Consider the following 24,258-nt stretch of genomic DNA (forward strand, 5'->3'; position numbering starts at 1 on the left):
CTGAGACATCCTGGCCATGAGCTGAGATGCTGGAGAAGTCAGGCCTCTGGTAGCTTTTTAATAACTGTGTGCAAGGGGGAATTTGGGGGGGGGTGCAGCTTTTCCTGTCCCGGCAGCACTGTGATGGGACAAGCCATGTCTGCCCCCGAGTTCCATCTCCTTCTGCTGTTTCCCGGGTTTTCATTCTTTGAAATCAGGAGGCAAGGGAGAGGGGTGTGTTTGCCACAGCTGACCATGATCTGGGGGGCTGAAGACTTGAGTGGGGTTGGCTCGAGCCTCCGGGGGCCCTGGCCTGGCAGGCATCCGTGCGCCAAGGGCAGGAGAGACCCCTTTTGCGTTTCACTTAAGGTGCTGAAATACCGAGGACCAGCCCTGCCCGAGACTCTCATGCCCACTTGCTGTCCCTGTCAATCACACGCACACGCAGCCTCCACCGTTCCCCACACTCGGCTTCTCTCCCGTCTCCAAAGCAGCCCCCATGTCAGCTGTTGTGAGCGGCTGTTCCAGCTTGTAACTTGGCAGGGTCCGTGAATGTCAGCATTGACGTCACCGAAACATTCCCCTCATTCCAGGAAACAGGAGCAGGGAAGCGAGAGGAGGGGGGGGGGGCAGACCCTCACAGGGACTTTGGACATTCTCAGGACCTCGGCTCCTTCGCCTTGGCCTCTTTTCCCCCCCATCTTACGAGTCGGTCTTGAAAGACTTGCTGGAGCCGGGTTGGTCACCTGGAGCGTGGAAACTGGGGCTAAATTGCCTTGTTGACGCCCTTCAGCGTAATTGTAATGTTACATCTCCCACATTCGACTGCTGAGGACCAATTGGGAGATTTGCTAGAGATGAACAATCATAGAATCATAAGAGTTGGAAGAGAGCCCAAGGGCCATCAAGTCCAACCCCCTGCAATGCAGGAACACACAATCAAAGCACTCCTGACAGAGGGACAGTCAGCAAGGACGTAGCAACAGTTCTATCCAGTCCAGTATTCGGTCTCCCACAGTGGCCAGTCTGGCCTCCGGGAGGGTCTACAAGAGTGCATGGAGGCCAAGGCCTTTCCCTGAAGTTGCTTCCTAGCACTGGTATTCAGAAGTTTACTACCTCTGAATGTGGCTACTAGTTACTGATAGACCTATCCTCCATGTATCTGTCCAGTCTTCTTTTAAAGCTGCCTGTGCTTGTGCCTTCCCCCCCACTTTAACTCAGGGGTGTCCAACTCTGGCCCTCCAGATGTTCATGGACCACGATCGTAGTCCATGAACATCTGGAGGGCCAGAGTTGGACACCCCTTCTATAACTTCTCAGTTGTTGAGTAAAAGCTACGAAAGCAACTGGTACCTGACTTGGAATAAATGTTTTTAGGATGTTGTAGCAGAACACAAACAAGAATTTGTGGCCCCTTAAAGAGCACCAAACATGAACCGTGGCAGATATTTTAATGAGGCAGAACTGCCTTCTTCATAAGCGTGACCTGTGCCCTTAGTTGGCGGAAGTGTGTGTGTATGGCGATTGGATCCAGCTAACATTTCCACTGGTGGAAATAGAAGACAGGAGCCCCCCCTTTACTGCCAAAAAAGCTCTGCTGGGGGACAGGGGTGGCCAAAAGCCATGTAAAACAGCGGTTGCATAAAGAAGGGAATTGGAGACGTTTGAGAGAAAAAGCAGGCTGGTTCCAATTCAAGTGCGTGTGTATGCGCATATGTATGTGTGTGCGCGTGCGCAAAGACCGGGGCAGTGTTATTTATTGTTGTAAAGTGAAGCTGAAAGATCTGGTCATCCCAGATAGATAGTGCTAGGGTAATCACATTACTGCACAGAACACAGCAGAAAATGGATAGTCTAAAGGAGGCCAGTTCCTAACTCCGATGAGCTAATCACTCCCAGACTATTTTGCTGAACCTGCCAGTGAGCCCCAACTCAGTAGCTCCAAGCTGGAAACCCTTTTCAAACATTTTTTTCTTTTTTTTTTTGCAAAACATGTTGACTTTCCAATTTGAATGTCCAGGAGATCAAAATATATTAAACCATCAAATATTGATCAACTATATTAAAACATCTTTCGTTCTCCCGGGGGAGGCGGAGGGGGGACGGAAATGGCGTGAGTCAATTATATCATCTAGTGACCAGCGTGATTGTAACACTTTTGTAATTGGTTTTAAAGTTGTAAATTAGGATTTGTATTTTTAGTGGTAGGGTGTTTTAAATTATGCACGTTTGAACTGTGTTGTAACCCGGTCTGAGCCCTTCGGGGATGGGGCAGGATATAAAACGAATGAAGGAAAGTAAAATTCCTGGGGGAGATGCTACATTACAGAGCCAGCTTAGCCGTGGCCAATGTGGGCTGCCTCCCTGGACACTGTAGCATGTCCCTGACTTGCATTGGCAAGGTGGAAGGGGAAGAGAGGTATTCCAAATGCAATAGGTCTGACCTTTTCATTGTAATTGATTAGTATCAGATCCTGTCCAGTAAATGGCTGGATCCTGAGCTATCTCTCCTGGACATCCTGTTTCTGTGTTGTGACATATGGGACTACATGATACAGTATACTATATACAAGTTACAGCATAACTTCGAACACATTTTCTCTGTCCTTTCCCTTTAGGGAATGGCTATGTCAGTGCCAGAGCTTCCCCTGGCCTCCTCCCTGTGTCCAACGGTAACAGCATGGGCAAGGTCATCCCTGCGAAGTCACCACCTCCGCCGCCGCCGCCCTCCCACGGCGGCCAGCTGACCGCCAACAACCGCAAACCAGACTTGCGCGTCATCACTTCACAGAGCGGGAAGGGACTCATGCATCATTTGGTGAGTTGCGCCTGTGATGAAGGAATGCGAACGTGGCTCTGTAGTTGATGTTTCCGATGTTAACAGGTGGACGTGGGTCAAGAGCAGTCTGCGTGGGTCCTCCCCCCCGCCTTCTAGTTGAGAAAGGCCACTGGGTACATCTTAACCTGTATGAAAGTCTTCCCCAAGTGAGATCAGCATGATGACCCATCTTTTCAGCTCTTGCAGATAAGAATCCCGAACATACAGTGTGTGCAGTCATAAATAGAAGGTTTTGCTCATCCAGGGATGGAAGAGCCCTTAAGCTTATCAAGAAGGCTCCTAATGGACCTTTGATGGCCAAGTGGAAGCCAAACCAAGCACTGATAGTGCTTTGAGATCTGACTCATCCTGGTGGTGGTGGTGATGATGGACAAAATTTCATCTGATGCCTCCTTCCTTTCCTGGAGGGGGAACGGGCAGTCTTTGGCCTGCTGTTGCTGGCACTCAGCTCGGCTTGCTTGTTGCCTTTTATCTTTCCCAATCTACCTCTAATGTGACACCTCTGATTTCAACCCTGGTGAGAAATAACTCCTGAGATGTCACACAGCCACAGACTTTCTGAAGATTTCACTGGTCTGAGACTCCAAAGCGGGGGAGGGCACCGTTAGACAAGGCTCTGTTTACACGTAATGGGTATGCAGAAAAGTTTCAAAGATGGCTCTTATCTGATAGTGTGGCAGCCATGAAGACAACAGACACATCGTATCACTGATGTTTTCCTACAGTTCGAATACACTCTGTCCCTTTACGGTTGTTTTTAAAGTTGTTCAACCGATGTCACAACAGGCCTTTTCATGCGTCCTGTCTTCCCTATGTGGTAGCGAGGGGGATTCTTAGCTAAGGCTAGGAGTGGTGTCAACAGTAGGGGTTAAATTTAATTGTCTCCCTTGGTTTCATTTCTGTTCCGCCCCCAGACGGAGGATCACTTGGATTTGGTGAGTTTCCTTCCTTCTGTTCACGTGTGTGTTTGCGTGTGCTCCTGTTTGAAACATTTTGTCCCGTTTTAACAACGTGCGTTTGGAAGCGGTGAGGCAGACCTCTCGAAAGGGAAACCGTGAGGGGATTTGCTAGGGGAATTTGAACCTCCTTTCTGCCCAGGTTTTGTAAACCCTGGTGGGACCAGGAGATGGGTTGGCAACTTGCCTTCTGGCCAGTTGGTGTAATTCTGGCAGCTGTGTCGACTTTGAGTCCTCTTGCACGCTGACCAAATCGGTCTGTATGTGGGGGGGAGGGCAGCTCCTAAATTTTCAAGGATTTTTAGCTTTCCTCTTTCCTTTCTGAGGAGGAGGGGTTGCCTTTTTTGAACCAGGCCAGAAATCTGAAAGTTTTATAATTTCCCCCCCTTTTTAGCAATGATTACTGTAGGCTGGGCCTTATTTGCAGACGCCCTCCTCATCCACCCCCTTTTCTGTCTTCACATGTATTTATTTATTTTGCCGCATAAAAACTCTCAACCCACAATAAATAAATAAGTAAATGAAAGGCTTGGGAGGCAGATTGCACTCAACAGCAGTCACTGAAACATCCGGTATTATTCATCAATTATTAATAGCGACTAGCCACATTTTTAAAAAAAATCAATTAAAATGTCGTTAATCAGCAAAAGCAACAGCTAGCAGTGAAAACAAATCATATTAGGTTAATCAAGGAATATGAGCTGCCTCCCCCCACCCCTCCTGGCCAAAACACACGCTACAATTCTCAACTAAAAACCTGCACGGACAGAAACATTTTCTCCTGATGTCAAAGACTGACCAAACTTGAGTGCTGAGTGAGCAGCTGTAGGGAGAGAGTTTTGGAGTTAAGGTGCTACCACAGAGAAGGCCCTTCAATGATCGTCCATTTCACTTTTGAATGTAAGCAGGAGCTCTACAGAAGATTAGCTGATCTTTTTCACTTTGTGTTCCTCCTGCTGCATTGGGCTATCCTTGAAACAGGCATTCCCATGCAGAGGCGTAGCTGGGCCAAACTGCATCCGGTGCGCAGTCTATATTTTCTGCCCCCCATGGTGCCCCCCTGTGGCACGCCCTCCCCCCATGACTGCTGTCCTTTCCCCCTTCCCATACTTACCTTAGTTCCTTTCCTTTTCCTAGAACTTTTTCAGGCTGAAAAAAAAGGCCTATTCACAGTTCAGGCTTAAAAACGGCCTGATGGGGAACTATTATCATTTCCAGGTCATAGACATAGGCAGGGGGTAGTGGTAGGGGCCTGGGGGTGATTTTCCAACCCCCAGGTGTGTGCCCGGTGCACGGTCCACCCCCATCCCCTTGTAGCTCCACCACTGTTCCCATGGCACTTTTAAGTGGCTGTTTCAAATCATGGGGGAAAACTAGTACTGGGCATGATGCATCAGCTTAATCACTGCAATTCTGTATGTGATTTGACACATCTGCACTTTGGAAATCGTGGGCCAAGACCTGCTGATGTTTTGTGGTGGGGTCTGCTGACATCTTACTTTCACAATACAGTCCGTTTAATTAAAACTGAGATTGATTTGGATTCAAGTAGGATTGTCAGGCTGAGCCAGCAGGAGGGAGGAAGGGGGGGGGGCATTTAGGGGCTGGATGCAGTGTTGCTGTGTCACTTCTGTCTATGACCCGGAAATGATAATGGGTAGCTCTAGGAATCAGCAGAAACTCTATGATAAAATCATAGAGTGCCCGTGATTCCTAGAGCTACACTTTATCACTTCCAGGTTGTACCTGAAAGTGATGTTGCAAACTGCGCTGGTGCTGGCGTCTCTTGCTGCCACTCCCAGACAAAAACAACCAAAACCAACTACAGTACAAGGCAGCTTCAGAAGTCAGGTAGAGCAGAAGTTGCAGAAGTTTCCAGTTTCAGTCTGCATCACAATCACGGCCTGCAGAAGATGGCACCGACTGGCCATTTTGTGGAAAGCGTAAACAGCGCCGACTGGTTGACAGTGAGATGTTCAGTCCTGGCAGCTTCAGGCCTTGTGATGAGCTGCGTCCCCACCTGTTTTTCAGTAGCCTCCTTCTAAATTCTACCCGAGGTAGCTATCCAGTATGCCCAACATGATGGCCAGTCTTGTTTCACGCGTACATAAGCCTTGATGTGGGAATGCAATTTACTAACCAGATTGCATGAACAAAAAGGTCACCCTTGTGTGCTTCATCCTGCATGCTCCAAGTGGCCCATGTTTCGAACTCTTCTTCTTTTCGTGCTCTTCAAGGCTCTCCTCCCGTCCTTGTTAGTGTGGGCTGCTGTGTGACTCCTGTGCTTAGAAGGGGGAAAAAAGATTCTCAAGAAAAACACTCAGTTTATAAAAAGATGCCTCATGCCACGAGTAAAGTCTGAAAACACTCGTTGACAAATGAGAAAGCGGATGAGAATGGCAGCCAAGAAGGCTCCCTGGAAGCCCAGGACAAAGCCGGAGCAAACGGCTCAAGACAAGAGAATCAGCTGACTCTGGGGGACCGAATTCAAGACCTCACACTGCCAAGATGCTTGCTGGGTGTGGCTGCTAACCAATCGTATTTTCTCAGCTTAACCTACCACCCAGGGTTATTGTTAAGATAAAAAGGGGAAATTCTTAAAGTTACTCGTGGAGGAGTGGCCGGGCAGGATACCAGAAAGGAGGGGCGAGTCTCCCCACTAATGATGGGTGCAGCATCAAACCATCCCTTCTTCCACTTGCGAATAGGCTATCGAAGTTCAGACAAACTTTGGGTAGATCTTCTTATCACCTAAAACATCATTTTTTTCAACTGAGATAGTTCCGTACAGTCAGCTCAGGCCCCTTCTGCTCATGCAGAATAATCCACTTTCAATCCACTGTCAATGCATTTTGAAGCTGGACTTTACGGTGCAGAGTAGTCAAATCCACTTGCAAACCATTGTGAAAGTGGACTGAAAGTGCATTATTCTGAATGTGAGGAAGGGGCCTAAAATAAACAGGAGCGTGGCAACATCTTAAAAGACAACCAAATCTTATTCCAGCACCGGCTTTTGTTAACTGGAACCTGTTCCTTCAGATGCAGTGTCCTTACGTACGAATTATGCACAAGCCCAAGATATCCTCGCAGTAACGATCCATTCATTGCATCTGAGGAAGTGGGCTGTATTCCATGAAAGCTGATGCTGGAACAAAATTTTGTTAAGTTTCTAAAGTGCCACAGGAACCCTGTTTGCTGCAACAGACTAATGTGGCCGCCCTTCTGGAGCTGTGGTTTGGATGAGCGCTTGCTTTTGCACGCAGCGACTCCAGGGTGTCATCATTTGCAGCTCTCCAGGTGGAAGGATCTCACAGAAACAGGTGTTTGGGAAAGACCTATGTCTGCCTGAGAGCCAGAGGCGTATCTAGGAAAAAATGAAGTCTGGTGCAAAATCTGAGGGTTTTGCCCCTCTGCCTTGTATGGGCAGCCGCCCTGCCCCCATGACCGAACAACGTTTTTTGCACCAGATCTTGACGTCAGTGTATAGACCCAGGGGGAAGGAGGAGGGGTGTGACTAAATGGCCGTAGCCCGGGACATTTGACCCCATGTGTCCCCCTGGGCGGTACGCCCGTGCTGAGAGCAGCTTCCAATTAGAGTAGACAATAGTGGGCTTGGCAGATCAGGGATCTGACTCTGTATCAGGCAGTTTAGCATTTTTTCCAGGTGTGTATTTGGCTGCTAGTTCTCATGCTTTGACAGCATCACATTCAAGCTTTAGGCAGCAGGAGAAGACCTTCTCCCTGTAGCCTTGCCTGTCAGATCCAGTGAAACTTGACTAGGTGGACCAGTGGTTAAATGGCCTCAGTACAAGGTGGCTTCACCTGATGGGTCCATAGCTCACAGGTTTAGTCCCCAGCGTATGCAATTAAAAGGTTCTCAGATACCAAGACTGGGAGAACCTTCTGAGACTATGGAGAACCACCAGCATTCAGAGGTGGCAAACTTGCCTGCAGTGGTGCAGGCCACTCTATCCCTTCAGGATTCCGCCACTCTATGTATAGGCAAAGCATGAGGCCTGATCAGGGAATGGACGCCCACTGTCTCATCTCTCCAGTTCTCCCTTGGGAGAGAGGCATTCCTTGCCAGAGTAGCAACATAGTGAGCTTCGACGCATAAGCTCCTACCTGGAAAATTTTTGTTGGTCTTTAAGATGCAACTGGACTCGAATTTTGTTCCCTCTGAATCATTCCCGAATGAATCAAGGGGTGGAGGAAGAAGGAGAGAGCAGTGAATTTTGAGAACCTGTAGGGGCTCAAAAATGTGCAGGGGCTTGAGAATTTGTTTCCTCCAGAGTCCCCGGTCAGTGTCTGTCCCCCGCCCCTCCCTCCTGCCATTTAAAGGACCTGAGGTGACCTTCTGAGTGAAGAAAAAGGAGGGAGCGGACATCCCAGCCTCACCACGAAAAGAATTTGGTCTCATATTCTCTGCAGAGGATGAGGACAGTGGTCACAATCCCAGCGAATGTCAGCCACAGGCACCTGCCAGGAAAAACCTGCTTCCCCCAGCTCGGCGCTTAATAATGGTTTAGGCGGGACTCGTGATTCGGAGTCAATTCGTGTTTTGGAGGGGCACAACCACAGCTTGTTGCCTACACCCTTGCCTTGGGAAATACAGCATGAGTCTCGAATTCTCTCAGGACTGCTGTGGCGTCATAGAATCATAGAGTTCGAAGGGGCCATACAGGCCGTCTAGTTCAACCCCTGCTTAATGCAGGATCAGCCTAGAGCAGGGGTAGGGAACCTGCGGCTCTCCACATGTTCAGGAACTACAATTCCCATCAGCCTCTGTCAGCATAGCCAATTGGCCATGCTGGTAGGGGCTGATGGAATTAGAAGTTCCTGGACATCTGAGAATTGCTAGGTTCCTACAGACCTAACCTAGAAACATCCCCAAAGGCTTGGCTAGGCCATGCTGCGCCGGTCGCGCGCTCTGTCGTTTTCGCCCACCTCGCAGCGCCTGGTTTCATGCCATTGACACACTTACCTTAGTACAGCTTGAAAATGCAGGCTGGAAAAAAAGCGGCCTGTTCACTTGAGGCTGAAAGTGGCCTGGTGGGAACTACGCTTCCCAGGAGACCTTGGGGCTCACAAGGTCTCCTGGGAAGTGTAGTTCCCACCAAGCCGTTTTCAGCCTCAAGTGAACAGGCCGCTTTTCCAGCCTCTGCTTTCAGGCTGAACTAAGGTAAGTATGTGTGTGGGCGGGGTGGGTGGCAATTCCCCACCCCCAGGCACGAGCCCGGTGCAATATGCCCCCCCCTCCCGCCGTCCCCCTGGTAGCTCCACCTCTGAGCATCCCTGACAAGTGTTTGTCCAGCCTCTGCTTGAAGACTGGCAAAGAGGCGGAGTTCACCACCACCCTAGGCAGCCGATACCGCTGCTGAACTATTCTGAATATAATTTTTTTGTCCTGATATCCAGCCTGTACCTCTCTTCCCCTAATTTTTACCCGTTATTGTGAGTCCTGTCCTCTTCTGCCAACAGGAACAGCTCCCTGCCCCCCTCCAAATGACAAATACTTAAAGAGAGCAATTGCGTCCAGGCAGCGAGGTTTTGCATTACTTCGGCATTATTTTTACCTCTTCTTCATAGAGTGGTTTCCAAATCCCTAAAATTGGGGTGTGTTCCCCCTACTCATGCTTTTTCCCTCCTAAGGTTTGTCATACACTTATGTCATACACTTGTCATACTTAAGAAAAAAATCTGAGCAGAATTTATGTGGCTTGTATAATTTATGCAAATGAAGCATCTTGGCATCTATTTGCATGCGTGTGTCCATGTTTGGTATTCCTGCCAAAGGGCTGTAAAAGGTGCTGAAGTTAATCTCCTGATTATAGGGAAAATATAAATTTGGGTGAGAAGAATACGCTGGCTGACTTCAGGCAATAACACAAAACCAGGGGTAGCTGGTGAAACCAAGGTTCGACTCCCAGATAATGATTCAAATCCTGGTTTGCCTAGACAGATTCTGGTTTTGCTGCTTCCATTTTTTCCATCGCAGAGACCCACTTGGTCTCCTTGCCCTGCCTTGTGGCAAAGTGATCGGCCGGGATTAAACCACGATATCTGTAGGCAGGTTGGGTCTAACCATGGTTAACAAAACAATTTCAACCCACACTTTGAAATTCTGATTTGACAAAGGAAATTTGAACCCTTCTTGCTCTCAAACCGAGGCTGGAGAGCCTGCCACCGCATTTCCTGCTATAACCCCCTTCCTTTGCTCCCGTTTGCTTTCCCCAGCAGAACACTCAGCGGCTTGTCGTGTCTCAAGCAACACATTCTTTGACCACACCAGTCGTTTCTGTGGCTACTCCGAGTCTCCTGACACAGGGCTTGCCCTTCTCGGCTATGCCTACGGCATACAACACAGGTAAGCCACAAGATGCTTGGAAAACTGGGGGACTCTCAGCAAGACTTGGGTCCAGGCTGGAGGGAGGGATGTCTGGATACTTTCCCCCCCACCAGTCTCTGATGGGGCCTATTGATGGTCATCAGAGCTCAGGACAGAAGGGTTTCTCTGAGCCAGATCCTGGTGGGATGTCTCCTTCTGAACCCACTCTGAGGACCCCATTAATGGGATTTCTGACGGCTCCTTGGCAGAGAAAAGCAGAGAAGGCAGCAGAGGAAGGATGCTTTTTTACTCAGAGAAGCGATCAAAACATGGCATTGATGTGTTATCGAAGGCTTTCATGGCCGGACTCAATTGGTTGTTGCGGACTTTCACAGTCCTAATAGCCAGCCTGTACCTCTCTGCCCGTGCAGCACAAAGTGTGTAACACACTTCTCTCTGTGATGCACCTCTGAAGATGCCAGCCGCGGATGCAGACGAAACGTTAGGAACAAGATCTACCAGACCACGACCACACAGCCCGGAAAGCCCACAACAACCAAAACATGTAATCCACTGCTGGAGAATATAGTGTTGGCCTCAGGCACAGATGGCTTTTAAAAAGGGATTAGACAGATTTATGGAGGTCTATCAGTGGCTTCTAACCGTGGCCACTAAAGGAAAACTTCACATTCAGAGACAGTAATCTTCTGAATACCGTTGCAGGGGGCAGCATCAGAGGAAGTTCTCTATGCCCTGTTATTGGACTTTTAGAGTAACTGATTGACCAGTGTGTGAGATCTGATAGACCTGAACTCGATGGACCACTGGCCTGATCCAGCAGGGCTCTTTGGCAATGAGAATTAGGTAGAATTGGGCTATTTTTCTCCCTCACCTGTCCATCTTTTCTTATCAACTTATCCCCCCCACCCACCCACTTCTGAGCCTGCGTGGTGTAGTGGCTAAGAGCAGGTGCACTCTAATCTGGAGAACCGGGTTTGATTCCCTGCTCTGCCACTTGAGGTGTGGAGGCTTATCTGGTGAACTAGATTAGCTTGTGCACTCCCAACATATGCCAGCTGGGAGATCTTGGTCAAGTCACAGTTCTTTGGAGCTCTCTCAGTCCTACCTACCTCACAGGGTGTTTGTTGTGGGCAGCGGGGGGGGGGGAGTGAAAGGAGTTTGTAAACCCCTTTGAGTCTCCTTACAGGAGAGAAAGGGGGATATAAATTCAACTCCTACTCCTCTCTGCCCCCGAATCGGCTATTCCCCTTCAGAGTTCTGCTGTTGACAGCTGGAATGGTTGGTTGCCTTTCCATACTGCGTTCTTTCTGCCCATGGACCCTGTTTCACTGTGAGACCAAATTGAGCTGATCCACACGATTTGTCTGCTGCTGTGGGCTGACTTGGGGAAGAAGAAGAATTTGGATCTATGCACATTTCTCTCCTGTCAGGTAGCCTACAAAGCTTACAAACTCCTTTCCCTTCGGCTCCCCTGGTGAGGTTGGCGTGGCTGAGAGAGCTCCGAGAGAACCGTGACTGGCCCAAGGTCACCTAGCTGGATTGTAGGAGTGTGGAAGCAAATCCAGTTCACCAGACAGAGTCCACTGCTCATGTGGAGGAGTTGGAAATCAAACCCAGTTCTCCCAATTAAAGTCCACCTGCTAGGAGCAGCAGTGGTGTAGTGGTTAAGAGCAGGTGCATTCAATCTGGAGGAACCGGGTGTGATTCCCCGCTCTGCTGCTTGAGCTGTGGAGGCTTATCTGGGGAATTCAGATTAGCCTGTGCAGAGTCCCACACACGCCAGCTGGGTGACCTTGGGCTCTCTCAGCCCCACCCACCTCACAGGGTGTTTGTTGTGAGGGGGGAAGGGCAAGGAGATTGTCAGCCCCTTTGAGTCTCCTGCAGGAGAGAGGAAGGGGGGATATAAATCTTCTTCTTCTCTTAACTACCACACCACGCTCTCATAATCACTACCCCATGCTGGTAGAGCTTTCTCTGCTTTATGCCCTGGAGAGCTGCTGCCAGTCAGAATATAAGTGGGCTTGATAGATGTTTGCTTGACGTCTGGGACGCTCCCTAAAGTGCCGTTCTAATGAGATGCAGATCTAATGAGAAACTTATACAATTCTGAGTCAGTAGTTGGGGAACGAAAGTGACCAGTTAGGAAAACTAGGAAGTCTTCTGACTTTGAGCATAGGGCAGCTTCGTAAATGTGTGGCTTTGGGGTTCTAGGTAAACAATTCAGGCTGCAAGGCACGTCTGAGTGGCAGCGCAAATGTTTTGTATTCAGAAAATCCAGGCTTTAACTGTGGTTAAAAAGGATCTTCGAGAGCAGGGCTGGAAAAGAAACAGTTGCCAGCTGGAGCAGACAGTATTGTGCGAGAGAGACTAGCGGTCTAAGACTGCTCCATATGTTGTGTGGAGCACTTGTCGGGCTTGCAGACGACCCTGGTTCAATGCTGGCACCTCTAGGATCTCAGAGCCTAACAGCATAGGTCTCTGTCCATAAGAGGCAAATTGCATATGCAGCTGCAATTTGAATTAGGTTCTGGGCAGAGGGAATGAAGGGATTTAACCCTTCACAGTCTGCTTGGTTCCACTAATCAGAAACAGGTTCCCTGTGGAGAACTGTTGTTTGAAACCTGTCCCCCCTTAAAATATGCAAGGAACACACGAAGTTAGTGCAGTGGTTCTCAACCTTCCTAACGCTGCGACCCTTTAATACAGTTCCTCATGTTGTGGTGACCCCCAACGCTAACATTTATCCATTTTACAGATGGAGAACACTGATGCAGAGAGTCTTAGGCGACCCCTGTGAAAGGGTTGTTCCACCCTCAAAGGGGTCCCGACCCCCAGGTTGAGAACCGCTGGGTTAGTGGAACTGAGCGGGTACGAAACGGTTAAATCTCTCCTCTTCTCCAGCGTGGTGGCGATCCAAATCCTAGTCACACACTTCCCTTCTGTAGACTGATGGAGATCCTGGATCCTTTTTATCACAGTCTCATTCGGCCTTCAGATACCAGGACTTCGAAGGACCTTGAGATCTGCGGCCGTTCAGAGCAGCCTGAGAGCCAGCAGAGTACAGAGCGGTGGACTCTAATCTGGGGAACTGGGTTTGATTCCCCGCTCCTCCACATGAAGCCTGCTGGATGACCTTGGCCTAGTCACAGTTCACCCAGACCTCTCTCAGCCCCACCTCCCTCACAAGGGGCCTGTTATGGGAAGGGGAAGGAGTTTGTAAGCTATTCTGGGACTTTTTACGACTGAGAAAAGAAGGGGGAAATCCAGACTCCGCCTCCTGCTGCTGCTGCTGTTGTTGATGTTGTTTTGGACCACCGGTTTGACTCTGCCCAGGGCTGCTTCATATAGAACTGGCTTAGCAGAAAGCCCAACATTTTTGTGGGGGAGAGGAGGAAGCACGTTAGGTTACTTTATCCTAAGTGGAGGAGAGAGGAAAGGGCGTAATGATGGGTGGGAGTAGGGAATAGCCTAGACCCATGGTGGCGAACCTATGGCACCCCAGATGCTCATGGACTACAATTCCCATCAGCCCCTGCCAGCATGGCCAATTGGAATTGTAGTCCATGAACATCTGGAGTGCCATAGGTTCGTCACCACTGGCCTAGACAAACAAAATCCTCCTAATACTAGATCTAGGTGACTGATCAAAATTGATCAGTTGTTTGCGTCTTTCTATGTTCTGAACAGTATTGGAGAGCCAGATTACGGTGTCTGCGTAGAGTTTGGGAGACCCAGGTTCGAATCCTTGCTCTGCCGTGGAAGCTTGCTCAGGTGACCAGGGTCCAGTCAGACACTCCCAGTCTCGACTGCCTCACAGGGTTAGCCTGAAGGTCACATGGAGTGGAGGAGGATGCTTACACTTTAGGTCCCTATTGAGGAGAAAGGAAATAAATGTATGATCTCCTAGATCTGGGCTAGACACCCCTGTCCTAGATCCATGGTCTCCAGCCCCACCAATCATGTGTCCTAATCATCAGCGAGCGTGTTACAGAATTTCACAAAGCATTGGAGCCATGTGACCAGAAGGGGGAGAGCCAGAATGATGACCTCAGTAGTGTCAAGGACAGGACTGATGGCAGCAGGCTTTAGAGAGCAGAGACAGGAAATGCAAGCAGGGCACCAGGAGCAAGAAACCGAGGGCCAGAGCCAGGGACAGAGCTGTCACTCAGGGACTTCTCCCCACAATTGCATTCCCAGCATGTGTGCAAAGAGGGGCAGAAGGCATGACCCCCTTGCTCTCTAGAATCATAGAGCTGGAAGAAACCACAAGGGCCATCATGTCCAACCTGCTGCAATGCAGGAACACAGAATGCAGAATGCCATCCAGCCTCTCTTTGAAAACCTCCAAAGGAAGAGACTCCACTACCCTCCAAGGCAGTGTATTCCACTATCGAACAGCCTTTATTGTCAGGATGTTTTTCCTGATGTTGAGGTGGAATCTCTTTTCCTTCACCTTGAACCCATTCCTCCTGGTCCTAGTCTCTGGAACAGCAGAAAACAAGCTTGTTCCCTCACCAACATGACAACCCTTCAAATATCTAAACGTGGCTATCGTGTCACCTCTTAACCTTCTCTTCACCAAACTAAACATACCCAGCTCCCTACGTCTCTTCTTGTAGGGCATGGATTCCAGGCCTTTTACCATTTTGGTCGCCCTCCTCTGGACCCATTCCAGTTGGTCAATATCCTTCTTGAATTGCTGTGCCCAGAACTGTACACAATAGCAGGTGTACTCTAATCTGGAGAACCAGGTTTGATTCCCTGCTCTGCCATCTGAGCTGTGGAGGCTTATGCGGTGAACTAGATTAGCTTGTGTACTCCAACACATGCCTGCTGAGTGACCTTGGGCTAGTCACAGTTCTTTGGAGACTCCTCCTCCTCCTCTTCTTCTTCTTCTTCAACATTTTTAAAAAATCTGTGCAACTACTGAATTCTCTCGTAGTCAGTCAGAGGCCTTGCTGGGCAAAAGCCTTACTTGGCCCCGTCCACTTAAAAAAAAACTTGATGGGTGCCAGAAAAGGTGTTGGTGGACACTGGCACCCTTGGGCACCACAATGGGGACACTGGTGTTGTGTCTCGCAACCCTGTGGAAGGGGTTCTATGACCTACCAGAAGGTCCAGACCTTAGATGACTTTGAAATGCATTTGTCACATTCATTTAGCTCTAACAGCTCAGCGAAACCTCCATTTACAATGGCGGTCTACCTGCAAGCTCATGACGGACGAGGGAATGGTTCTCAGTGGTGTCATATCCTTGCTTGTCATTTTTTCAAAAGCTGGAAACAAGGTAGACAACTGAGCCTTTGTCTGATCCAGTATAAGGGCTGAGTATTTTGAAGGCAAGGAGGAAGAGAGGAGAGTCTTTAGAATTAAGGACTAGGAGCCTGAAGTGGGCATGACAGAGATCCAGCGAAAGGTCTTAAGAGAACAGGCTGAAGTTGCAGAATGGAATGAGGTGTGAGGACACATACGCCTTGGTTAATTATGGGATGCAGCCCGGCCTCTGTCTGCTTGAGTGGTGTCTTGCTTGGGGTGGTGGCAGATCACGCTGGTGCTGTTGGTCACAGTTGCTCTAATTTGCAGATAGATTCTTAAAAGGGAGGGGTGGGGGGGATGTAGGTTCCTTTTCTTTACAAGGGAGCCACCTGCCCAAACAGGCACCTGGAGATCATAAGAACATAAGAACAAGCCAGCTGGATCAGACCAGAGTCCATCTAGTCCAGCTCTCTGCTACTCACAGTGGCCCACTAGGTGCCTTTGGAATCTCACATGCAGGATGTGAAAGCAATGGCCTTCTGCGGCTGTTGCTCCCGAGCACCTGGTCTGTTAAGGCATTTGCAATCTCAGATCAAAGAGGATCAAGATTGGTAGCCATACATCGACTTCGCCTCCATAAATCTGTCCAAGCCCCTTTTAAAGCTATCCAGGTTAGTGGCCATCACCACCTCCTGTGGCAGCATATTCCAAACACCAATCACACGTTGCGTGAAAAAATGTTTCCTTTTTTTAGTCCTTATTCTTCCCCCCAGCATTTTCAATGGGTGCCCCCTGGTTCTAGTATTGTGAGAAAGAGAGAAAGATGTCTCTCTGTCAACATTTTCTACCCCATGCATAATTTTATAGACTTCAATCATATCCCCCCTCAGATGTCTCCTCTCCAAACTAAAGAGTCCCAAACGCTGCAGCCTCTCTTCATAAGGAAAGTGCTCCAATCTCTCAATCATCTTTGTTGCCCTTCTCTGCACTTTTTCTATCTCTTCAATATCCTTTTTGAGATGTGGCGACCAGAACTGAACACAGTACTCCAAGTTCGGTCGCACCACGGCTTTATATAAGGGAATGACAATCTTTGCAGTTTTATTATCAATTCCTTTCCTAATCATCCCCAGCATAGAGTTTGCCTTTTTCACAGCTGCCATGCATTGAGTTGACATTCCCATGGAACTATCAACTAAGACGCCCAAATCCCTTTCCTGGTCTGTGACTGATAGCACTGACCCCTGTAGCGTGTATGTGAAGTTTGGATGTTTTGCCCCTATGTGCATCACTTTACATTTTGCTACATTGAACTGCATTTGCCATTTCTTAGCCCACTCACCTAATTTATCAAGGTCTGCTTGGAGCTCTTTGCAATCCTTTGCGGTTCTCACCACCCTACATAATTTGGTATCATCTGCAAACTTGGCCACCACGCTACCCACCCCTACTTCCAGGTACTTTCTACTTCTACTTTCTAGAAGTCACGCCAATTCAAGGCATTCTAGTGCCCTGATTAAGGTCCCTTGTTCTCATATGCCGTAGCCACCTGGGTCTGGGCAGAGCCCCAGAGAAGCTTGCCAGGAGCAATTCTGGTCCAGCAGGCGATGCTCCATTGCTTCCTGCATCCCTAATGGCTGGGAACTGGTTAAGCCCCTATGGGAAACTGGTACCATCTTCACTTAGAAGAAAAAGAAGAGTTTGGATTTATACCCCACGCTAGCCATACCTTTCAACCCTCCCCCACCACAAGCCTCATCTTGCCACCCTCCTCCCACCACAATCCCCACTTTGCCAACCTCCTCCCCCAATCCTCACCTTGTCACCCTCCTCCCATCCCAATACTCACCTTGCCACCCTCCTCTCACAATCCTCACCTTGTCACCCTCCTCCCATCCCAATACTCACCTTGCCACCCTCCTCCAGTGACATAGGTATAGATTTTTTATGGGGGGGTTGTGGGTGAGGCCATGCTCCCACCCACCCCTGGGGGTGTGGCCACACCTCCCAAAGCCCCACCCCTGGCCTCAGTGCTGATAAAAACAGCTCTCCGAGGCCAGGGACATTAGACTCCCCTGCCCTGCCCCCCTGCCCCCCACCAGCTGGTAGCCGACAGTCCCTTCTCCCTCCCCTCCAGGCAGAGGGGTAGCTAGGAAAAATGGAGCCTGGTGCAAAATCTGAGGTTTGCGCCCCCCTCCCCCCATGGGCGGCTGCTGTGATGCTGGAATCCACCCCCAAACAGCATCACTTTCATTGGTGTTTAAATTAGGGAGCCCAGATTCTCCTTTTAAATCCATCTTAAAGGGAGAATCTTGGGTCCCCAGTTTAAACAACATTGAAAGTGATGCTGTTCAATGTTTAAACTGGGGACCTCAGATTCTCCCTTTAAATCCATGCCAAAGGGGGGGATTTAAAAGGAAAATCTGGGGAAATTTGGGGGGTGCCTGCTGTCAGGGGTGCAATTGTTAAGCTAGCAGCACCAAACTGTCAGGGTATCTTTAAGAGACTCTCCTAATGATACCACCCAGGTTTGGTGAAATTTGGTTCAGGGGGTTCAAAGTGATGGACCCTCAAAGGTGTAGCCCCCATTTTCTATTAGCTCCCATTGGAAACAATGGGGATGGGACACCCCCTTTGGGAGTCCATAACTTTGGACTCCCTGAACCAAACCTCACCAAACCTGGATGATAGCATCAGGAGAGTCTCCAGAAACATCCCTGAATTTTTGGTGCTGCTAGCCCAGGGGTAGGGAACCTGCGGCTCTCCAGATGTTCAGGAACTACAATTCCCATCAGCCTCTGTAAGCATGGCCAATTGGCCATGCTGGTTGAGGCTGATGGGAATTGTAGTTCCTGAACATCTGGAGAGCCGCAGGTTCCCTACCCCTGTGCTAGCCTAAAACCTGCGCCCCCTGCAGGCCAAAAACAGAAATAAACACTGAAAATTTTTAAAAATCCCACAAACGAACCTGCATTTCTGGCGCCCCCCACAAGGTGGCGCCCTGGGCAACTGCCCACTTTGCCCAATGGGAGGAACGCCTCTGTTCTTCTTCTTCTTCATACTGAGTCAGACCATTGGTTGGTCTGACAAGGTCAGTAGTATCCATTCAGACTGGCAGCTGCTCTCCAGGGTCTCAAGCAGAGGTCTTTCACCTTCTGCATCCAAAGTATATGCTGTACTTTGGCCACTGCAAAACACCAGGCTTTCCCCCACACCCCATCCCCTTCCCTGCTTTGCTTGACTTTGCATCCTTGATGAATATGTTGATTCAATTACCACACACATCTTTATTCTCAGAAGAGCTTCGAGTGGCTTGCAGAGATCCCTTCCCCTGCTCTTCGTCATCATGATGGCACTGTGAGGCGGGTTAGGCTAAGGGAGAGCCCAAGAAGCTGGTCCTATGTCACTAAGGGAGGCTTGTGGCTGAATTTGAACCTGGGTCTCCCACCCCTAAGCTAACACCGCTGCCCAGTATACTCAGACGGGTTATTGTGACTCGGGGGCTCTTTGTATCTCTCATGACTCGTTAGTCGTGCCAAAGCTAGGTCTGCCAATGACTTATTACTTACGATTGCTGAACTAAACCCCCTTTTTCAATGGCAGTCTACCTCTGATTGACAGTTGTTGGCAATTCTGATGGGAGAACTATGACCTCATGTTCCGCTTATGGGCTTCCTAGAAGCCTCTGATACCTTTCTGTGTGAAAAAAGGATTCTGGACTAGATGGACCTTTGATCTGATCCCACAGGGCTCTTCTGAAGTGGGTCTGTTTTTCTTCCAGCCATCTGGGGGGATGTGACCCACATTTTCCCAGAGAATTTTGCAGCTGTTCAGTCATCACTTTTGAGCATATGGGGTGGGGCATTGTGTGTGTGTGTGTGTGTGTGTGTGTGTGACAGAAACTGCAGACACCCAAAGCAAGAATGGGACAGGACCGGACAGCTGAGGGGCCCACCAAATATTTGGGTTTCATTGTGTTCATGTCAAACCCCAAGAGACAATATGATGGAACCGCCTTTAGGGAAGGGGGAAAAAATACCTTGTTTGGAGGCAGACGGTTTCTGGTGGAAAGAATCCCCTCCTCCGTCAGAAATGCAGAGCTTTGTCTTCTGAGATTTTTATTTCAAATGTTCAGGGGGTTTCCATTCCTTCCTTTGGGACATCCCACATGAGAAGACGTCAGCCCGGTTTCTGTTGCACAAAAGCTCTTCTTTAATTTTAAGGTGGTAGAGAGAGAGAGAGACTTTCGGTGTCGAAACATGTCTGGTGAGAGCGCCAGAAACTCTTATGGTTGATACCCCTTTCCCACCCTCAAGAAGGGGGGGGGGTGTACAAGCAACAATTAAAATAAATTATGCAGAAAAACTGGCTTGAACCTTAGAAATCCAGAGATTTTTTTTATTATTTTATCACGGGAGAGCACTCTTTTCTCCACCAAAGTCTGTTTAAACTAACCAACAAATGGCTTCCAAGAAGCCCCTAAGCAGGACTTGGCAGAGATGGCAATTTTATGTACAGTGGAACCTCGGTTTTCGTTGGTAATCCGTCCGAAAAGAATCGATGAAATTTGAAACCGATGAAAACCGGGGCAAACTTTTCCATAGGAATCAATGTAAATCCAATTAATGCGTTCCAGGCACTCCAAAAAACATATCAAAAACACGTTTTTTGGTGAATAAACATAGTGTTTAATGCTGAAAACAGTAACAAACAATAACACTAGGACCAGCTTCAGAGCCAGTGGACCAATGTCGCACCAGAAAGCTGTCCAAAGAGGTCTGCTTCTGACGCCTCTTTAATATTTGTCTGAAATGGGGCAAGACATTGTCATTAAACAAGTTGCAGATACGGCCTGCAACAGCTTTGTCCGGGTGATTTTTCTCCACAAACCCCTGCACCTTACTGCAAATCGATGAAAACCGAGGCAAATCGATGAAAACTGAGACAAATTTTTCACTGAAAAAATCGATGAAAACTGAAACGATAAAAACCGAAGGCAACGAAAATCAAGGTTCCACTGTATGTACTTACTTCATTTACACCCAACTTTTCTGCCTCGCAGGGATCCAAAGTGGATGACAGCATTCTCCCATCCTTCATTTTACCCTCACAACAACCCTGTGAGGTCGCCTAAGCTGAGAATAGGTGGCTGGCTCAAGGTCACCCGGCACACTTCCATGGCAGAAGTGGGGATCTGAGCCTAGTCTAGCACGCTGCCACGCTCTGCTGCTGCTCTCCTACCGATTGGCTCTCAGCAATACCCTGCCTTTGTGGGAAAGAAGGCAGCATGGGAAAGCCCGAACTCACCAGATCTCAGAAGCTAAGCAAGATTGGTACTCAGATGGGAGGCCATCAAGGAAGGTCTACAGAGGAAGGCAAGGGGCAAACCACCTCTGCTTGCCTTGAAAGCCCCTTGGCAGTGGCTTGTCAGTACTTTACGCACACAGTGCCCTGCCTTTATACATGGAAGTTTTATTTACCCAGACCTATCTGTTTTTATCCTACCTTTCCTCCAAGGTTAGCCTCAGAGAGAGAGAGAGGGAGAGAGAGAATGTCTTGTCCAAGGTTATCCAGTGAGGCCCCTTCCGCACATGCAGAATAATGCACTTTCAATCCACTTTCACAATTGTTTGCAAGTGGATTTTGCTATTCCGCACGGTAAAATCCAGCTTCGAAGTGCATGGAAAGTGGATTGAAAGTGCATTATTCTGCATGTGCGGAAGGGGCCTGAGCTTCAGGGCAAATGGGGATTTGAATCTAGATTTCATTGATTTTTATCTACTAGACCATCGCGCACACACACACCCCCTTTACTCTTATTAGTTATCATGTCATGAGAGCCCTGATGAATTAGACCAATTAGACCTATCTTGTTCAGTTTCCTATTTCTCACAGTGGCCATCAAAGAGACCCCCTCCCAAAAAAAGCCCACCAGCAGAGCCTTGAAGGTAATAGCCCTTTCCCATTGTTGCACCCCAGCAACTGAACTGCATTAGACTATCAGTCCATTAGACCGTCAGACCATCAGTATTGGCCACTGTGACTGGCATCTGCTCTCCAGGGTCTCAGAAAGGGGTCTTTCACATCACCTACTGTCTGGCCCTTTTAACTGGAGATGCCAGGGATTGAACCTTGGACCTTCTGCATGCAAATCAGAGGCTCTTCCACTGAGCCGCGTCCCCTCCTGCTGACATGCTATCTTCGAACATGGAGGATCTATTCAGCCATCGTAGGTAGTAGCTGTCGTCCAACCTCATCTGTGAATTTGTGCAGTCCCTTTTTAACATCATCTGTCACTGCTGCTAGTTGCTGTGGGGGCTGTCAGCTCTCTTGTGGTCATGGTGGGGTGGAGAAGCCATTTTCAGTGGGGAAGGGTTGAGCCCATGCTGAATTGCACATTTCATCCTGGAAATGTATGAACACACACACGATCTTCGGAAAGATCCACAAGTGTGTTTTCAGGAAATAAAAGTGCCAAGCCAGATGCAGGAGGCTGTGGCTGCCAGATGCAGGAGAAAATACTACTGGAACTTCAGGAGAAAATACTACTGGAATACGGCCATACAACCTGGAAAACCCACAACATTTACCCTATATACCCTCAAACTACTACACTTCTTCATCTACTTCTTCATCTACTTCTTCATCTACTTCTTCATCTTCATCTTCATCTTCTTCTTCATCATCATCATCTTCTTCTTCTTCTTCTTCTTCTTCTTCTTCTTCTTCTTCTTCTTCTTCTTCTTCTTCTTCTTCTTCTTCTTCATTATTATTATTATTATTTGATGGTATGCATTTGACGGAATGCATTGCAGGGTTAACTTTTAGCATGTTTTCCCACTTTCTTCCAAAACCGTTTGCTTAAAAAGTGAATCTGGCCAACTGCTACTGCAGGAAACAGATCGCTGAGTGAGGTGGATCCCTGGTCTGATCCAGTAGGGCAGTTTCCTTCACACTTATTAACCTTGATCTCAGAAGGGAACTTGCATGGACAGAGACAGCGTACCTCTGTTGTGGACCAATAATAGGAAAAAGCCATAATCAGTCCTGTCCTGCTGAGGATTTTTCAGCAGCATCTGAAACTGAGCGCTTTTGGTCTGATGCAGCAGGGCAGCTTGCTGTATTTTTATGCATGCGATGTTGCAGGCACATGACTGTCTCACCATCGCAGCCCTGGGGGTGGCAATGTGCAGGTTTCTTTGGTGGCAGTCATGTGAGTGGGCCCTAAGGAACATTTCCCCTGCCTCCAATTCAGTATGAACCAGAGCTTATTTTTCTGTCTGTGTGTGTCACAGCCCCATCTAGTGGTACCTAATTTTATAAGCATGTCTCCTATGGTTTTCCCCGCATCAAGACGAAAACCTATTGGGCTTTCTTTGTGTCTGTATTCATGCAGTATGGTTAATTTGGCAACAGCAGTTACGACTCTTGGGAATGGGCATGTTTGTTTGTAAGTGCTTGTTGTGCACACAAGCCATTTGAGGTGTTGTGGACCCAGAGTTCAACTTTGCTTCACTTCCCTACTTTGCCTCGAAACTGGTGAACTGATGCAAATGAAGTTTCTCTCTCTCTCTCTGCGGGTTTGTTTCCAAAATAACAGAAGAGTCTGATGGCATCAGACTAAGATGCTTGTTAGAAACATGGTGCTGGAAGAGACCTCAAAGGTCATCTAGTTCAACCCGCTGCACAACGCAGGAAATTCACAATTATCTCCCACTCCCTTAGGGACTTCTTTGCCCTGTGTGTTTGTGTGTGTGTGAGTGTGTATGGTACTGTCAAGTTGCAGCTGTCCTCTGTTGATCCCAGCAAGGGGCTTTCAAAGCAAGTGAGAAGTAGAAGAAGAGGAGTTTGGATTTATACCCCACTTTTCTCTCCTATAAGGGGACTCATGGTGACTTACAAGCTCATTTCTCTTCCTCTCCCCACAACAGACAGCATTTGAGGTAGGTGGGGCTGAGAGAGTTCTGAGAGAACTGTGACTAGGCCAAAGTCACCCAGCTGAGATGTAGCAGTGTGGAAACACATCTGGTTTACCAGATAAGCCTGTGCTACTCAGGTGGAGGAGTGGGGAATCAAACCCAGTTATTCAAATTAGAATCCACCTGCTATTCACTGACACCACACTGGCTTAGTAGAGGTGGTTTGCTGTTGTCTTCCTTTGCAGAGCCTTCCTTGGAAGTCTCCCTTCCAAGTACACTGTGCCTAAAAGAAGGCAGAAACCCTCCAGGATCCCTGGCAAATCTGGCCTGGAGCAAAATTCCTTCCTTGCCCCAAAGTGGTGATCAGCATTACCCTGGGGCGTGTAAGAGAGGGCTACGAGGGCCAATAACCAGCTCATCCCTTCCTTCTCACCATCTGCCTAAGTTCTCCGAAACCTTTCATGACACAGAGGCCACTTTGTCAGATGCGCGAAGCATTTCGTAGAGTCTAAAAAAACCTGTTTCCCTTTCAGACTATCAGCTGACCAGCGCAGATCTGTCGTCCCTCCCAGCTTTCAGCTCACCGGGAGGATTGTCTCTTGGCAACATCTCTGCTTGGCAACAGCAGCAGCAGCAGCAACAACAGCAGCAGCAGCAGCAGCAGCAGCAGCAGCATCTTGTTCCCGTATCGCTAAGTAACCTAATGTAAGTGCATCGCAACAGATTTTTAAGGGCTCCGAGTGGTACGAATTAACCTGTGCCAGGCTTCAGAGAAGCTTTGGGATCGTGACTCAACCCAAGAATCAGAGCCAAGATCCTGTTCCCAGAGAAAGCTGGCCAGATCTGTCAGAGGAGCTCTTCCTCCTTCCAAGCAGGGATTGTTACTGCGAGCCTCCCCGCCCCCCCCCCCCCACACACACATTGTTTTCTCCCAGGCAAGTGGTCAGAGGCGTAGGAAGG

The 24,258-nt window shown here is 48.7% G+C and overlaps 1 protein-coding gene across 9 annotated transcripts in view; it reads left to right on the top strand.

Moving 5' to 3' along the window:
• The window catches only part of MEF2D (myocyte enhancer factor 2D), a 199,027-nt gene that overhangs the window by 169,858 nt on the left and 4,911 nt on the right, over nucleotides 1–24,258 (top strand). For 3 of the 9 annotated variants that reach the window (XM_048513143.1, XM_048513167.1, XM_048513150.1), the window contains 4 exons: nucleotides 2,598–2,797; nucleotides 3,733–3,753; nucleotides 10,012–10,141; nucleotides 23,832–24,003. In XM_048513143.1, the coding sequence (XP_048369100.1) occupies nucleotides 2,598–2,797; nucleotides 3,733–3,753; nucleotides 10,012–10,141; nucleotides 23,832–24,003 (523 nt within the window). The remainder of the gene's footprint in view (nucleotides 1–2,597; nucleotides 2,798–3,732; nucleotides 3,754–10,011; nucleotides 10,142–23,831; nucleotides 24,004–24,258) is intronic. The other 6 variants (XM_048513202.1, XM_048513193.1, XM_048513211.1 and 3 more) reach the window with 3 other exon arrangements.

This window comes from Sphaerodactylus townsendi, linkage group LG01 (assembly GCF_021028975.2).
Source record: "Sphaerodactylus townsendi isolate TG3544 linkage group LG01, MPM_Stown_v2.3, whole genome shotgun sequence".
NCBI lineage: Eukaryota > Metazoa > Chordata > Lepidosauria > Squamata > Sphaerodactylidae > Sphaerodactylus > Sphaerodactylus townsendi.